Source organism: Aotus nancymaae, unplaced genomic scaffold (genome assembly GCF_030222135.1).
Source record: "Aotus nancymaae isolate 86718 unplaced genomic scaffold, 86718_ANA_hifiasm-v0.15.2.pri h1tg000003l, whole genome shotgun sequence".
In the NCBI taxonomy this organism is placed as follows: domain Eukaryota; kingdom Metazoa; phylum Chordata; class Mammalia; order Primates; family Aotidae; genus Aotus; species Aotus nancymaae.
The window spans coordinates 36928460-36946428 of record NW_026988414.1 but is presented as its reverse complement, the minus strand read 5'-3'; the positions used below and the strand labels follow the sequence as shown (position 1 = coordinate 36946428).

The 17969-nt window shown below is 49.5% G+C and overlaps 2 protein-coding genes across 5 annotated transcripts in view; one reads left to right on the top strand and one right to left on the bottom strand.

The window, feature by feature from the left end:
• Positions 1–893: 893 nt before the first annotated feature.
• FAM221B (family with sequence similarity 221 member B) lies at positions 894–17395 on the bottom strand. Its single transcript, XM_012463350.3, is given in 7 exon segments — positions 894–2374; positions 2755–2874; positions 3062–3259; positions 3439–3549; positions 8973–9116; positions 9296–9890; positions 16899–17395. Coding segments are annotated over 6 exon segments (1206 nt in total). The 5' UTR covers positions 16899–17395; the 3' UTR covers positions 894–2336.
• Positions 4327–17969, top strand: part of TMEM8B (transmembrane protein 8B) — a 33745-nt gene continuing 20102 nt past the window's right edge. For 3 of the 4 annotated variants that reach the window (XM_012463335.3, XM_021671526.2, XM_012463337.2), the window contains exon 1: positions 12881–13608. In XM_012463335.3, coding sequence (XP_012318758.2) covers positions 13101–13608 — 508 coding nt within the window. In that variant the 5' untranslated portion in view covers positions 12881–13100. Of the gene's footprint in view, positions 4574–12880; positions 13609–17969 lie in introns of those variants that run through there. The other variant, XM_012463343.3, reaches the window with a different exon arrangement.

Sequence of the window (17969 nt, the reverse complement as noted above, 5' to 3'; positions counted from 1 at the left end):
GCGCGAGCCACCACGCCCAGCTAAATTTTGTATTTTTTAGTAGAGACGGATTTTCACCATGTTGGCCAGGATGGTCTTGATCTCTTGACCTCGTGATCCACCTGCCACGGCCTCCCAAAGTGCTGGGATTACAGGCATGAGCCACCGCGCCCGGTCTGGAATAATATATTTTTGACATAAGAAACATGGGGTCACAAAATGCTAATATTGACACTAGGAAAGTTTTAGTCTAACATCACATAGAACAAGTTACCACCGTTTGTTTGGTTTTTCTTTTTTTAACACATGGCCTGATACGTATAGGTGCTCAGTAATTGTTGAATGAATAATATTTGGTGTTTCCTGTCATTTTTTCATAATATATAATAATATGTATTGCATATGATATTCACCTATGTGTAATCTTTACTTTCACATAGTCTTTGTAAATATACTTTTCATTTGCTGCATATTATTTCCTTCAATGAGTTTATCATAGTAATTCTAACTCTACTATTGACTATTAGTTGAATTAGTTTTAGGTGAATGGTTGTCATGTTGCATATAACCACTGTCAGGGAACTCTTTGCTTCTAGAGATAGTACAATCTCTTTTGTATAGCTATATTATTGTGAAAAAGTCCTTTCTCCTCAAAAGGGCAGACATTTGATTCCGTGATTTTCCCCAGGGATCCTAGGAGTCCAGATTGCATTCCTTCCCTTGGAGGGACAGATGGCCCCCCAACTGTGAGGAAGTATAGAATGGCCTCTTTGGGCCCCAGAGGTTGCAGTTCTCTGTGGTGCCTCTGGGACACTGGGAGACCCTAGAGTTGCCCTGGAGAAGGGAAAGGGATAAGTGGATCTGGGATCTAGGAAGAGGAAGTAGGCCGGTCTGGAGGGTAGGTGGATACAGAGCACTTTGAAATTAGTTATTTCTTTGGTTCTCATAGAAAGCAGGCAACACAGAGGTTATTCCTGTTTTACAGATCCAGAAACTCAGCCTAAAGAGGGACAGTGACTTGCCTGGGGTCACAGAGCCCGTTAGTGTTTGAATCTCCTACTCCCAGAAGAATCTATGGACTTCCTAGTCACTTCCCACATTCACTGATTTTGATTCCTGGCCCACAGTCTTCTCTACTCCAAGCACTTGTTATCACCTACAGTTGCCCTCATCTGAAAGATGTTATGCTCTGCAGCCTCTGAACAATGTCTCCTGTACTTCAACCCTTGCCTCTGCATCTGCTACTGGACCTCATTACAGACTTCTCTTCCTTTGATTGCTCCCTTTTCCAATCTGTCATTTGCTTCCTGGCATCACTTTCTTTCCCTATTGGTGCCGTATGCTCCTTTCATATCCTCATGCGTTTTTTTGCTTCGTTTTCCTGATTATCCTCCCATCACCAACCCATTAAATATTTGGCTTCTCTGCTCCTCTAACTAGGTTCTCACTTCCAACTGTGCCTGAATCCTAAACTACCCACTGATCAGGTTTTTCTCCAGTTCCCTACATTAGCCTTCCCAAACCTTCCCTTTTCTCTTCTTGTCTCCTGCTTTCTACCCACTCTTATCCCTCTCCCCCTGGACCAATGGCTGGTCTTATCTCCTACTTCACAGGGCATATAGAAGCCATCAAAGGGGAACTTCTACAGGTTCCTGTTCCCTGAAACTCCAGGAAGGCTCTATCCTCTTCCTTCCTCTTGGTGATAGGAAGTGATGTTTCTCCTGTTCAGAGCAAATCCCTTCACCTCTGTCTTGACCTCATCCCTTTCCTCCATCTCTGGGATCCTGTCTCACCAGGCATCTCTCCTCTCTCTTCTGGGTCCTTCAAGGTCCCTTTGTCCACTGGCCTCTTTCCCTTTTCCTTCCCACAAAAGTGCTTCCTTGACTCCACAACTCCCTCTGGATATTGTCTGACTTTTCTTTTGCACTTTTCACCCAAGCTTCTTTAAGAGACTCCTTGAAACTCACTGCTATTTGACTCCTGCCTCCACTGTGCCAGTGTGAAACTGCACTGTCTGAAGTTCCCAAAGATCTTCTAATTACAAAACCCAATGGATGCTTTTCAGTCTTTATCTTATTGGTGCCCCAACTGTATTTAACATCACTTGCCACTCTATCCTTCTTGAGACTTTCTTCCTTCTTGGATTCCTTGAAGCCACTTTCCTTCTGATATCAGAGCAGGCAGCTTGAATGTGGGTGTGATGGAGGCAGATGGCAGGATCCAGGCTCTCTACTGTGCCTAAGAAGTGTTCACTCTAAGTTATTAGGCAGTCTCTCCCTGGGCTGGGATCTGTCTGCCCCATATAGAGCCAAGTCAGGTTCCAGTGACTCCTCTTTTATTGCTGATCTGGGCCAGACTCACAAAGGCCTGTGCCAGTTGCTGACAGTGTCTGTCCCTGGAGGAGGGAAGAGCAGAAGTGAAAGGATCAGGTATGGGGGTCAGATGGGGGGCTAGACTGGAAGGTGTGTGGGCCAGGGAGTCCCAGGGGACTAGGGTAGGAGCTGGGAAGGCCAGAAGGCCCCTGTATCTGCAGGGCCTCAAAGTCAGAGTTGCTGAGGATGGCTTCTCGGAGGACAGGCATCTCTGCCAAAGGTATGTAGTCTGCTCCTGGGGGTGAAAACCAGTACAGATGTGGGATGTGGGTGGGTGGGTAGTGGGGAGGTGGGCTGAGGGAATGCGCTAGTCCTAGAGGGGATGGTTGAGGATGGGAGCCTTCCTACCTGGCCTTCTGACTACAGACCCTGGAATGGCTCCCGTCCCAGGTTTCTGTCTCACCGTAAGGCCTCCCTCCTCGATGCCGGGTCTTCTGAGTCTCAAAGAAAGTCTCATGTTCCTCCCAGCGCCGGTCACAGGCCGCACAGAGGAAATTAGACTCAAAACAGCTGCAGCAACAACCTGGGGCAAAAGTGCAGCCAAGAAGAGTTTAGGAAATGGCGGCATTCCCAGGAGCTGACCACATTCTCACCTCTTCCTCACTGACCACATGCCCAAGGCTCTCATACCTGCTCCCCACCATTATCCCCAGGCTACATCCTATTCCCACCTACCCCGCTCCCAATATGCCCCTTGCCCTAGAAGTTACCATGATGCCTGCAGGGATGGGGCCCACTGGCTGCATGTTCTTCGTGGCTATGTTTGCAGTGACATCAGGCCCTCCAGGCCTTGGGGTCAAAGGTGGCCCGTCTCTTGAGCCAGAACTCACCCGCCTCCTCTGGGCATGATGGGATAAAGCAGAACATGAGGCAGCGGCACTGGCTCACCTTGCAGGGCACCGATATGTCTGTGGTTAGAGTTAGACCAGCATCTGATAGAACCTTGCCTTGTCATGCCAATCCCCTCCTCCATTCCCCCCGTCCCGCTCCCTATGCACTCACACATGCTTTCTCTCATACTTCCCAAGACATGACAGAGTACAGTTATCCTTCCACACCTGAGAGGGGCTAGTCAGTTTTCCCCTACCTGAGATGATCCAGTGCTCTCTCAACAAGTGTCCACAAAAGCATCTGGACTTATTCCCAATCCGGAAACAGTCCCATAGGTAATGGGGGCAGCGCCAGCCAATGTAGAGACCTAGGTGTACAGGATTAATAAGGAAAAGTGAGAAGGAAAAAAATCCTAAGTGTCTGGCAGAAGGCCCTCGGGGCCCCCCTATCACCCCACCCAGGTCCCAGCCACGTAGAAAGTACTCGGCTTCTCCGCTCTAAAGGCCCCTCTTCCTTTTCTGCCCAGCAACAGACCTAACTAATCATTACTCGCCCCGTCAGCTCTTGCCTAACAAGCTTCCCGTCCCACTAACTCCTGCACAGCAGACTTCCCGCGCGACATCCAACCTAACCAATCGCCACCTGACACACCAGCTTTCCCACTCCCCCAGTCACTCTACCTCTATAAAACCCGCAGAACAAAGAAAGCCGGCGCGAGACTGTTGACTCTTCCCCGGCACGAGTCCAGTCCGCCCGGAGGCTCTCCAATAAAGCCTGAACTCCTAAACTGTCTATTTGCCTGGTGTAATTCGGTCGCTCTCTGGGGTTCAAGCAACGAGGGTCCGGGCGGGTCAGACACTAAGCTTCCCTGAACTGGTCTTACCTATCCCTTGATGGGGGTGAGGGGTGGGGGGAACTTACCTTTCCCCACTCCCAGGTATCTTTACCTCCACCTGGAAGTCCTCGCCTCTACCTCTTAGACTTTCATTTTCCTCAGGGTTTGCTCATTACCCCACTAGTGGCTTCAGTTCTTGTTCTACCCAGGATCTACTCCATCTCTGTCAGCCTGCCAGAGGTGACTCAAGAGAGTCTTCAGTTTCTGAGCAGGAAGATTATAGATGAAATTTTGTGTGAGGATGAACATGAATATCACTGAGTTCTCTGTAACCACGGGGATTCTCATCTCCTCCCCTCACTCCACTAAAGCCCTTTAGACCCTTTGTTTACTTGAAGCGTCTAAGGTGAGGGAAAGGGAAGATTACGGGCCAGATGTACAGACAATGAAGATTGGCTTCTAAGGTGCATGGTTATTGAAGGTCTTGAAGAGGAGGAGGAGGTTGGACAGCACTGGTGCTGGAAGGCAGGAGAAGGGCTTCCTCTCACATCTCCAGGTTGGTACCTTAATACTTCGCTCTGTGTTCCTAGTGCTATTGTAGCAATGCTCTCTATGTACTTAAGAGGGGCTGCCAAAGGCTCTTCAAGGGTCAGGAGAAAGGGGTAGGTAGCAGTCATGAGTGGTGAAGACCAAAAATTATACATTGTGAGGCTAAGCAAGGAAGCGTGGAAAGGAAAGTGAGGCTAAAAAGCGTCCCTGAGAGTAGGCACCAGCAAGAGGTCACAGCCCTTGAGAGCTGGTGTTCAGCAGTGAGCTCTGACTCCCTGGCTTTGTGACTAGTCTTGAGGTGAGGGTGGTGCTGTGCAACTGTGGGAGGCTAACCAGATGGCACCTAACATTCAGATTTTCTCATCCATAAGAGCTGAGAGTACCGCAACTTCTAGCCAAGAATCCTGTATGAGGCTCCATGGAGTGGGACCTCCAGGTGTAGGATTCTTAGTTCCACTTAATGGCTCAGCTGAAATGTCACCTCCATCAAAAATGGTCTATTATAATGCACTGTATATGGATAGGAGTAGCACAAGGAGCTACAGATGGTAAGAGGAGGGGCCCAGACAGACAGGAGAAGTTACAGTGCATTATAATAGATCATTCCCTTGTATTCCCATTAGTCCATGAGTTCTTCAAGGAAGTTGTCTTTTCACCCATATCGCTCATCCTAGCACAGGGCCTGGCACAGAATAGTTCCTGAGAGAACACAGATTGCCTGATTAAACAAATGAGCTAATTCCTTCAAGAGGAAGAGAGAGCCAGTATTCAGGCATAATCCTGATGTTCCCCTAAGATGATTAAGGAGAGTGACATCCTCTGGTCTTTGACTCTGGTCAGGGCCACAATTCACAATTCCGTGCCTCAGATTAAGTTTTCCTATCTTACCCATAGTCTGTCAGGATCTAAAGCCTGTCCAGATGTGGCTTTTGGCTTTGCTGCTTCTGTCTTGATGCTGATTGCCTGTAGTGCCAGTGCCCCCTTACACCAGGGAGGCTTTGTTGAGAGAGCAGGGTATAGGCAGTCACAATGAGGGTGGGCGGGAGCCAGGAATCCACTAGGGGAGTTCTGAATTCTGTCTGGAGTAGCAGAATGCATTTAAAAAGCAGGAGGTGAGGCCCATGGATCAAGGCCTGCTCTGAGGGCCCGGGGCAGGGGGCGGGGGAGGAGTCAAGTCCAAGCACTAGGGTAGGAATCAGAACCCAGCATTCAGATGAAGACTGGAGTTTGAACAGGGAGACTGGCAACTATACTTCAGATTCTATTACAAGTGTTAGTGCTCTTAAAGTGGGACAATCGGAAGGTGGCTGTGGATTCCAGTGGGACCCTCTACTCTCTGTCCTGAATCCAGAATCCCTTCCTGTTGTGGGTGGACAAGGCCTGGCAGGGGGAGGAGACATTACCTGGGATACCATTTTGATTCTGTCTAACACAGTCCAGTTCCACAATCACAATCACATTTGCATGATGACATCTCTTTATGCGTAGTATGTCTCCATAAAACACACAGCTGTCTTTACAGGAACAATGTCTCTAGCTTAGCCCTCTCTCCTGAGCTTCAGACCCATATAGCTAGCTGTCTACTAGACTCTTGCACCAGCATGTTTCATAAGCACTTCAAATTTTATACCCAATTATTCACTCCAAACCTGGCTCTCATCCTTTGTCCTCTGTTCATCCAACACATGCTTACCAAGCATCTACCCTTTTTCAGGCATTCAGTGAATGGCACCATCATCCTATCACTTACTTATGCCAAAAACTTAGGTGTCATTCCCGGCATTTTCCTCTCTCTTGTCCTATATATCCGGTGATTCAATGGTCATTTTTACTTTGTTAGCATTTCTTTCCTTTTTTTTTTTTTTAAGACAGAGTCTCACTGTTGCCCAGGCTGGAGTGCAGTGGTGCAATCTTGGCTCAGGGCAACCCCAATTCTCCTGTCTCAGCCTCCCAAGTAGTTGGGATTACAGGTGCCTGCCACCACACCCAGCTAATTTTTTGTATTTTTAGTAGAGATGGGGTTTCGCCATGTTAGCCAGGCTGGTCTTGAACTCTTGGCCTCAGGTGACCCAAGCACTAGTGTAAGAGTCAGTGTAGTGTAGGAATCAGGCTGCCTCAGCCTCCCAAAGTGCTGGAATTACAGGTGAGCCACCACACTCAGTCTGTTAGCATTTCTTGAACCTGTCCACTTTTCTCCACCTACATCCATCTACTTCTTACCTGGATTATGACTAGTACCTCACAATGTATTCAGTTTCCTTTCCACACCTCCTTTCAGCCTAACAACTCCAGTCTTGTCTTTCTCTGGTCTATCTGATTGCCAGAGTGATCTTTCAGAAACACAAATCTGTTCATGTTATTGTCCTACTTAAAATCTTTTAGTGACTCTCAGTTGCCCTCGGGATATAATCCTAGCTTTTTAGCTTGGCACAGAAATACCTGCACAATTCTGCCCTTCTGGAGCTGAGCTGGCTCTTCTCCCCAGCACTCTATGCATCAGGCATAGTGCATTGCTATAGATTCCTGCCGTGCCTTACCCTGTCCTGTCTCATCTTACACTACTCTTTACTTGGCCACCTCTTCTTACTTATCTTACAGATATCAGCTGAGAAGTCCTTCCTTCCAAGGCTTATTATTCCTCAAACACTCCAGATAAGATGTCCCTTTTTTTCTGCTCATGCAGCAGTCTGGGATAACCTTGATTATAGCAATTATTAGAGTGAATTATAATTGTCCTTTTATTTATTGGTATTTCTCATTAGAGTACAAAGTATTTTGTCTTTGAACCCCCACCAGCATTACCACTTCCATAGCTAGCTCAATGCCTGGCACACAGTTAGTGCTCAATAAATGTTTGTTGAATGAATAAAAGCAAAGGTTACACTTGATATTTCTGTACATACCACATATACTGTTAAGGACTACCCAGGACTCAACATTCCCACTACTAGGAGGGGACTTCAAATATAATTGTTCAGGGTTGAATGACACAAATTTCTTTATAAAACTTCCTGTTTAAACAGGAAGATGAAGACATTCAATTTGAAGAGAAAAAAGAAATACAGTGGCCTTGAGGAGTGGGGAGTAGACAGGAGGTTCTGAGAAGGGGAATAAGATGACTGAACACATCCTGCATTTTTTTTTTTTTGAGACATTCTGTCACCCAGGCTGGAATACACTGGCACAATCATGGCTCAATGCAGCCTTGACCTCCTGGGCTCAAGTAATCCACCCACCTCAGCCTACTAAGTAGCTGGGGCTACAGGCGTGCACCACCATGCCTCGCTAATTTTATTTTAGTTTAGTTTTGTAGAGATAGGGTCTCACTATCTTGTCCTGGCTGGTCTCTAACTGCTGGGCAATTAAATGATCCTCCTGCCTCAGCCTCCCAAAGTTTTGGGATTATGGATGTGAGCCACCTTGCCAGCCAGCATTTACAAGCAAATAAGAGTAACTGAATATGTTAATATAAGCAAACAAAGCTATTTCAATGCCTGAATTGAGGCTAGAAAACAAATGAGATCACTATGACTTTCTTGGCTTGGTGGTGGTGGTGTGGGGGTGGCAAGGCTGGAGTGTTGGAGGGTTCCTGTACGGGAAAGGGGAAAGTAAATTTCATGGAGGAGGGATAAGCATTTAGAATTACCTGGTTGTCTTTATATTTTAGGCCTTTCATTATAGCTGTACATCATAAAGGGAAAGGAAGTATGAGGGACCAAAATAAATTCAGAATTCGGTCTAGAAATACCAGAATCCTTATACCATGTCAGGGTGGCCTTCTTACTGAAGGTAATCCCTATAGATATAAATTGCCATAACACAGGTAGACATGCTTACACACAGGATGGCATGTTTTTATAAGCTCATCTGTACATAGCATGCCCCTAATAGGACTGCCAAGAATACTAATTGTAGGCCGAGGCTTGGAAACAGCAGGGCCAGAGGACATGGCTCTCCCCTTTTATAAGGAAACTCAAAGCTTTTGGGTAGCCAGCATGGGCCTGGCATGCAGGGGTGACAGCCTTTTAATGGAGTTCCGCCAGGGGGTCTAAGGTCTTTGTCATGTCAGAACAGCAAGTCTCCTGGGGACTGTCCAGGGTCCTGGGCCATCTCTGCTTTAGGGTCTGTAGGCTCTCTGGGCCCTATATCTGGAGTGGACCCATGACCCTTCTATTTTCAATAATTTTAGTTCAGCTACCTGTCTCTACCTGGGCTTTATATGAATCTCCCCACTTCTTGTCTGCATCCACCCTTGTATTCCTTGGCCCACTAGCCTGCACCCTTTCCAGGCAGGTGGTATTGCCCTTTCTAAAAGGGGCAGCTATCTGTTGAATGTTCAGGTTCCCAGATCCTTTTGGATTAGAGGATGGCCTGTCACAGGCCTCTGAAAGACCACATGGGCTCACCTGTCTGGATGGCATTCAGGGCTGCATCCTTCTCCCATTGGAAAACACTGTTCACCTGAGCACAAAACTTCTCTTTGTGCATTGCCTTAGCCACTTCCACCAGCTCTGCCTGCTTAGCAGGGACCACTGGGCGGGCTGTGTAACCTAGGATGGGAGGGGCTGAGTAACCAGGAGGCCCTAAAACTAAGAGAAGCGGTCAGGTTCAAGAGTAACCCAGTCTCCTCCTCCTGGAGCGAGTCAAGGACAGTGAACAGTAATGAAAATAGGACAGGGGAGAGGACAGGAGCAATTACGGCTAACTCCTTTCTTCTCCTTCGTCTTGCCCAGCTGGTGTCCAGGCTGGGCTGTGTGAGCAGTGCTGTCACTGGCATCTACCCCCTTTTCAGTCTCTCCTGCTTCTTCCTTCTGCTTTTCAGATGCATCCATTTGGACCTGGGCTGAAGGGCCTGAAATGGAGTGCTCTGGAAGGCTCTCAGATTCAGAGAGATGGGTAGACCTCCTTGTCCATGGGACCTCATTGGAAGAAGACTCAGAGGAGAGATCTTCCTTCACAGTATCAGAGGAAAGCAGAGAGACATAGTCTACTGATTGGGGAGGAAGAGTTAGGTGTTTCTTTGGCACCACTGAGATGGGACTCAATGAAGCCTCATAGGTAGGGATCTCTGAAGGGGTCTCCGAGATGGAAGGCTCCTGATGGGTTTCAGAGGAATGGCCCACTAAAGGGGTCTGGGAAGGGGTTGGCACCAAAGGAGATTCAGAGATATGGGGCTCTAAGAGGGTCTCAGAGGTGGAAGGCTCCAAGAAGCTTTCAGAGATATGGTTCTCCCGTAAGTCATCAGCAGACGGGTCCTTTGACTAGGGGTGCTCCTCTGCATCCACGGTGGTATGAGGCTCTTCTGTGACCTCATCTGCTTCCATCTAGTGGTAGAACAGGGTACAGGCTTCATTAGGTTGGAATTAAGAGGGCCTGCAAGTCAGGGCAGAGTCCAGGGTTCGCAGTACATTATGGAATTTGGATAAGGTTCTCGGGGCACCTGAGATATAAGAGGGAAACAACATGAGCTCTGGGTCTTAGAGTGTGATCCAGGAGCTTCACCTATGTGTCCAGACCTCATATGGCATGTTGCTGTGGCTTGCTAGGGAGTTGAACTTAAAGATTGAAAGGCTGAAGTAGAATCCCATCAGTAGATGGTAGCAGAGAACCATGTCCCAGGAGGGAGTCTGAACATAGCCACTTGGCCAGTCCAAGAACAGGGTCCTTGGCATATCTTAAAACTCTGGAGGTCAGGCCATGGAGTTCTAGAGACTGGGAATACCAAGTCAAAGCTGGGGTTGGCTCCTGAGAGTGCATAGGAATACTATGTCACATAATGCAAGACCCTGCACGTAGCCTGGTTTTGTCTAGGTACCACACACATCCTCCTTCCTTGATAATGTCATTCATGTTCAAAGCTTCAGCTACTTCCGGCTATGTGCCAATGACTCCTAAATCCATATTTCTAGCTCAGACCTTTTTCAACCCCACCCTGTACTTCACATTCATACCCACCTGCCTGCTGGCCTTTTCTTTCTTTTTCTTTTTTTTTTGCAACTGAGTCTCACTCTGTTGCCCAGCGTGGAGTGCAGTGGCGCAATCTCAGCTCACTGCAACCTCCGCCTCCCAGGTTCAAGTGATTCTCCTGCCTCAACCTCCTGAGTAGCTGGAATTGCAAGTGTGTGCCACCACGCCCAGCTAATTTTTGTATTTTTAGTAGAGACGGGGTTTCACTATGTTGGTCAAGCTGGTCTCAAACTCCTGACCTCAGGTGATCTGCCCGCCTTAGCCTCCCAAAGTGCTGGGATTACAGGCATGAGCCACTGCACTCGGCCCCTGCTGGTCATTTCTAACTGGGTGTTTCCACAGGCATCAAAACTGAATTTTTGGAATTATCCTAGTCTTCTCTTTTTCCCTTAGACTCCATCTTCAAATAGGCACCAATGAGTGTATTTCCTATCTTCTAAATATTCTCCAAATGCATTCTCTCCTCTCCCTTCCAATCTTATTCAAGTTTGCATCATCATTAACCTTTGTGTAATAACTTTGTCCCTCTACTTCCATCCACAGCATTTTAATCCATTCACCCATTCTTCCATTCATTTATGTAACTTACACTTTTACAAAGAACCTAATCTGATGCTTTTCCTAAGCTCTAGATTGAGTTGAGTCTGAGAGAGAGACCGATTAACCAACAATGGCAATACAAATAAAGTGATGTTGTGCTGGGGTGAGTGTAGGATGCTGTTGGGAGGGGATATGCCTAATTTATCCTGCAAGGATGTAGTCCTCCTTCCTGACCCAATCAGGATCTTTCTAAAGTGCAAACCCATCACTGGCACTTCGTGGCTTATAAACATACCATGACTCAGTCTAAAGGACTAAGTCTAAATTTCTTGGCCCTGGTATTCAAGGCCTGTCATCATTTTCAACACAGCCTGAGTATTCCTGCCTTAACTTTCCGTGCTCCCTACATTCCCCTCATGTTTAGAGACACTAGATATATCACTCCTTAAACTCATCAGAACCTTTTTGAAGGGAAAGTTTGGGAAGGGAAGTAGGGGGAGAGGTAGGATTATGGGGAGGAAAATGACCAGAGTCAGCTACAGGGAAAAGGTACCTAAGGGTGGAGAACCAGAGGATGGAAGGTGAGGAAGGGGAAAGAGAAGGGAAGGAGGATTGGGTGGAGGAGGAGAGTAAGGATGAAAAGTGCAGAATGTGAGCCAGGCATGGTGGCTCACGCCTGTAATCCCAGTGCTTTGGGAGGCAAAGGCGTGTGGATTACTTGAGTTCAGGAGTTCAAGACCAGCCTGGCTAACATGGTGAAACCCAGTCTCCACTAAAAATACCAAAATTAGCCGGGCATGGTGGCAGGCGCCGGTAGTCCCAGCTGCTGGGGTGTCTGAAGCAGGCAAATCACTTGAACCTGGGAGGTGGAGGTTGCAGTTAGCCAAGATGGCACCACTGCACTCCAGCCTGGGTGACAGAGCGAGACTCCATCTCAAACACCACCACCACCACCACCACCATGTACAGACTGTGAAGGGACTGAGGGGTGGGAGAGAGACAGAGGTGTTATTGGGAGGAGAGGGAGGGCTGTTGGATAAACTACCTACCTCTGGGCTTTGGCTAGGTTTTTACAAGTCCTTAGGTTAAGGCCTTGCCTTAGGATGGCAGGGGGAGGTGTTGATCCTCAGGGAGGGAAGGCTGTTGGTTGTGGATGAGTCCCAGCTGCAGGCGCTGTGTTGAAATGACTTGCCGGAAAGTCTGCTGTTTGGGGAGGAGACTTGGATATCTGCAGAACTTCACAAAGGAGCTCTGGTCTGACCTGGGGAAGTGGGGAGGGAGGAAGGGTCCAGGGCCGACGAGGGAGGAGCTTGACTGAAGCCTCTGGAACAAGGGCCTGGAGAGTAGGCACCGGTCACCAGGACAACCGGAACGCCTAGTAGTCTCCGTGGCAACGGCAGTCTGGTACCCTCCCCGGTGGGTGAGGTCTCCTGAGGGGGTTGCATTGGGCCTCGAGGGGACGAACCCAGAGGGTTTACTTTTGAAAAGTGGGGTGTGTGTTGCGGAATCTCAGTGAGAGAGTGTCTGGGTAGGATCTGCGGAGATCTGTGCGTACGGGGGAAGTCTGGGATTGTCAGTATAGGGTTTCCTTGAGATATCTGTGGGGCGGTCGTTGGGGGCTATGAGGATCTGAGGGGGCCTCGGGCTCTGTGCTTGGGGTGAGAAAGGCAGGGACTCCGGTAGCTGGGGCGGGGGCGGAGTCTGTGTGTCCTCGAAGCCCACCAGGACTAAGTTGGGGACCAATGGAGCAGGGCGGGGGCGGGCTTTACTGACAGGGACCAATCGAGCCGGCAGGGGGCGGGGCGTCACGCCAACGTCAAGCCGAGGCCGCCGCCGTGGGGCCTGGTTATCGCCGGTTCAGCGCAGCCCGGAGTCGCCCAGGCCTGAACTCCCACCCAGGTCCCCGGCCCCCGCGCTGGGCCCGCGAGGACACCGGAGGCCACCCCCTGGGGGTGGGGAGCGGAGCCGCGGGTCAGCTCTGCGAGCGCCCCGCGCTGGCCTGTCCGGCCCCGCCCCCGCCCCGGGCCATGGCCCAGCCCTTGTCCCGGCCCCTCGTCCTATCCCGATCCCCGCCTTGGCCCCCGGCCCCGCCCTCGCCCCGCTTCCCAAATCGGCCCCAGCCGCTGCCTGGGTCCCCGTCCAGGACCCCCTTCCAGTCCCTGCCCCTAGCCTGGCCCCCATCCCGGCCTCGGCCCTTGTTCCACCCCCTGTCACAAATCCCAGTCCAGACCCTGTCCCATCCCCATTCCCAGTGTTTGCTTAAGGCCCTGGCTCAACCTGGGTCCTGGCAGCAGTCCCCGTCACAGCCCCTCCTTCCATCCCACTCCCTGCCCTTGTTCAAGCCCCAGTGTCCAGCCCAGCCCAACCCATTATCTCAGCCTTTGCCCTCATCTCTGTGTTTACCCAAGTCTCCCCCGCTAGTCCCCCCCATCTCTCATACTCTGCCCCTCTCCCAGCCTAGACTCAAGGCTGGGTTTCAGCTGCCGCCAGCCCTATTGCTGCTGTTGCTGTTCTCTGTCCTTGGCCCAGGGGCTGGTGAGTGCAGAAGCAGGAAAGATTGAGACAGGAATGGGGTTCGGGCAGGGAGGGGTGGGCTGGAGAGATTCAGGAGAGGTGGGACCTGGGGAACTAGATCATTGGGGAGCAAGTGGGAGAAATAGGAGAGAGGTCTTACACAACAGCGGGATTGTCAGGGTCAAAAGAGTGGTAATTATTTGGGTTTGAGGCTCAGCAGGTGGCTTATAGTTTTTAGGACAGAGACTCCAAGATTTTTTCTGGTGTCTATCCTGATCCCACTTTGACTCTTGCTTTTCCAGGGAAATCTTGCGGGCTTTGCTCCTGCTTACAAAGTTTGATGGGGGAGAGACAGGCCCACATCAGAAGCCTCTAGTGCAGTGTGGGAATATATAGCCTAAACCTTTGAGATATTGGGGATGCATTCGAATAGCATGAAGAAGAGTTTTAAAGATAATAGATAGCAAACAGATGAATATGGATTAGTTGCCATTGTAATGAGTTTTCTTCTTGTAATGATTCTTGTTCCAGAGAAGATTGATTTGCCTAGGAATAATCCCTGATACTTTTAGAGCAGGGCTGAAACTCGGAGGCCATTTTACAGATGGGGAAACTGAGGCTCAGGGAGGGAGCAATTTGTCCAAAGTCAGATAGCTTGTGAATGGCAGTGCTGGGGCTAGAAAAAAAAGTTTCCTAATTCCTATCTCATACTAGTATATTTTTTTCCACTGCAATGTATACCTAATAGAGAAACAGACCCAACTGGGAAAAGGCTCAAAGCACAACCTCCTGTCTCCCCTGTCTGCCCACAAGGGGGCTTTATCCACAAACTGTTCCTTATTTGCCGGTTGTCAGCCAAGGGCCACCCTCCGGTCGGGAAGTGACTTGGACAGGGGAGAGAGAGGTCCAGTTTTTTAATGGGTGGAATGTGAGAGGAGGAGGGGGTGTCCTGGTCTAGGGAATGTGCCATGAAGATGGCTCCATCATGAAATGACTGTAGTCTTCATGCCCCAAGTCCGTAGCCACCTCTGGTAGGTGTCACTCTAGATAGATGGAGATGTGCCTGATGGAATCTTTGGAAATAACAGCTGACAGAGCAGCTGGGGGTGGAGAGTGTGGGTATCAGTGAGTTCTGGGGGCTTGGTTCAGTGTACAAACGTGAAAGGTCACAGCTCCTGCAGAGATGTCTGGTCACTTATGTGTTTATGTGTGTAACTGAGGGAGCTGTAGGAAGGCTGGCAGCATGTGTACATGCTTGTGTGTTGTTGAGTGTAGACACATGAATGTGTGTAGAGTGCATGTGAGCCAGTGTGTCTTCTGAGTGCCTGTGTTATGGTATGAAGGGGAGGGGACATGTTGTGACCCATGTATATTCTTCTTCAGCTCTGCCTGCTCCTCATATGGACAGATCACTGAAGCTGTGAGTGGGGCTGGGGATCTTTTCTCAGCAGTTGATAGTTCCAAGGGTGAGGGCGGTGTTGGGTGCCTCCCATAATGAATATATGTTATCCATCCACCTGCAGCCAGTCCCCTTAAAGGAAGGAGCCGTGGAGGCACTCAGTGTTGATTACTATTGCTGGCAAGTTGGGCACTCAGCAGAGGTAGTAGCCAGTCAGGTTTTCAGTTTTGGTAAGGGGAGTTTGTGCTGTTGAGCCAAGTTCCTAGCTTCCATCCCTTGCCATCATGGCTTCTTCATGAGCCCATTGAGCAAGCATTGGACTGGCAAGGGGAGTAGGGTGACCGATGGCCACAGAACATATACAGCTGAAAGTTGTGGATGAAAACACTACTGCCCAGAAGCAGGTTCACGTGCTTTGGGGAGAATTATAATGAAGTTGGAAAAGAGTGCCAGTACGTCCAAATGGAGGCAGGGCTGCATTTAGTGCTATTAATAATGCCTTGGCAATTTTGGACCGAAGTACAGGGTGCTCTGTGACCTAATGGTGGTGATGGATTTTGCCTGAGGAGAGGCTGGCAGTGTCATAGGACCATCATAGCACAGGGCTGCATATTGCTTATCATTTGCTTCAATTTCGTTTCAGGAATGGAAGTTATCTCGGGTCCAGTAGTCCCACTCCTGATCCTTGGATCTTTTCCTTGAGCTTAGTCGAGGACCCACACATGCCTGCTATTCAAAAAAATGAGCTTTTATTTTACCTAATGCTATCACTAGGAGGGCCAACCTCAGCCTACGTGTGTGTGTGTGGTGTGTATGTGTGGTGTGGGTGATGGTGGGAATTACCCTAGCTTCATCATAGAAATACTGGGGAGCCCGGAACATGTTCATCTGAACTTGGTAAGGGCCTCACTCATGCTCCCTCTGGACATAGCTCTAGTAGGCCCTGTTCAAACTGCATACCAAAGTTTGGAGTGAATGGGGCTGCGGACCCTTTCTCAAGCATCTGCCCTCAGAACTTCTTCCAGGTTCCTCCCAGCATTCCCAGCTGCTGCTCATTCCTTTATCCTGCCAGCCTATTCTTTGACCTCTGTAGCCCCTGGCCACTGTGGGGATGGCTTAGCTAGTTCCCCAGTTCTCCAGGCCATATTGTGGTCCTTTGAATCACAATGATCTTTGTGCTTGTCCTTTGTGCTTGTCTATCCATGTTTCCCAATGGTCATTAAGCTGCTTTTCACCACTAGCTCTCTGAGGGTCTGCACCGAGGGACTGACCAACATCTCTCCTAACAGTAGCAATGGCTGATCAGATGACCCATCCCTGGTACCAGCTTTGAGGAGGAGCAGCCCTTCCCTAACCCCAGCAGAAGGCGCACTACAGTTCCGATTTCTTCTAACAATAGTATCCAGGCTGTTTACCTCTTAGCTTTGCCTCCTACTTAGCACAGCCAGGATTCCTAGGAAACCTGTCTCCCTCATCAGTTGGTTCCATTTCCCTTTGTCCCTCTCGGATGCATCTCTATCACTCTCTGAATGCTCACTGGTAGCCTCTCTGGCTTCCTGGGCAGTGCTCATCTTGTGAGGTGGCAAGTTTTCCCTCCTGACAGTTGAGACAGAGTGGTCTGAACTGGACAGACTAGTCCACGGCCTCCAATGGCCCCCAGCTATGGAGGGCAGCTTTGTGGGGTGACCCCTGGAGTTGCTCCGGTTCAGTGTTCCTCCTTCAGCAACCTCTCCTTCCCTTTCTTATTTCAAAAACACCTTATTTTTGGAGTTATCTCTCCCATCTCCAGAGAGGGAGATTGGACTAGGGAAGCTCTGAGAATATTTCCTGCTTGGCTAAAAATGCCCCTCCAGAGTCGTCCTTACCACAGCCCCCATCTGTCCTGAAGCTGCTGAGTTCCCCACCTTCTCACCTGTCCTGGAAGTATCCTCTTGAGCTTCTCAGGCTGGTCTGAAGTCTCCAGAGCAGTCAGATTCCCCAGAGGTTTACTTTGGGAGACTTGCCTGCCATTGGGACCCTATTCCCCTGTCTGCTACTGGGTTACCGCTACTGTGATAGCCGTTCTAGTCCCTTGCCTGGCTGGCTGCTGACACGACTTCTGCTCATCTTGGCTCTGCTCCTGATAATCATGATCAGGTATCTCAGCATTTTAATGCGGGATGACCACTTCCCACCTCCCAGCCCGGCATGCTCTGAATATTCCCAAGTGGCTTGAAATCCACTGGGTCACCAACTCACTGCCTCACTGGGCCTCCCTCTGAGGGAACCTTCCCCTGGCCGCTGCCCACTGGCTGCACATTCTGACCCGGGAGGCCTGACAATTCTCCTTTCCTGGGAACTCTCATGGTGGCCTGCCAGCTCCTGTCCTTGCTTCTGCCACCCAAGCAGGCCTCTGGCAGCTGTACCAGACTTTCCCTTCCCCTCTCCTGCCGTGAGCCAGTATACAGGCAGTGCTTGTGAGGCTGCTGAGGGTTTTTACTGCTTCTAACCACAGGGGAACAGAAAAGGGAAGAAAATCAACAAGGAAGTTACACAGTTCCATGCTGACTCCCAAGCCCCACAGGTGGAGTTCCAGCCTGCTCAGTGGCTTACGAGCCCATGCCAAAACACACACAGACACACACACACACACACACACACCCCTACCCCTTCCACATGTCTGTTATTTTAGGCTTGGTAAGTGGAGAAAATGGCTCCTAAATGAGGGGCAGCTGTGAAGTCAAAGAAAGGGTCTTAGTTTTGGATTTAGAGAGAGCTAGGTTTGCATCCTCAGTTTGGTCTAGGTTTGAGCCTCAGTTTTCTTATCTGTAAAAGGAGGGTTTTTTATAATTATTAATAAGATTAACATAAGGATTAAACCAGATATGGCTAGGTTTCAGATCTGCAGCCTGAAACCCAGTTCCTGGCTCAGAGGAGAGCGTTTGTAGAATTGATGCTATTGGTGAGGAAGACTGGTATACCTGTTGCTTAATGGAAATGCCCT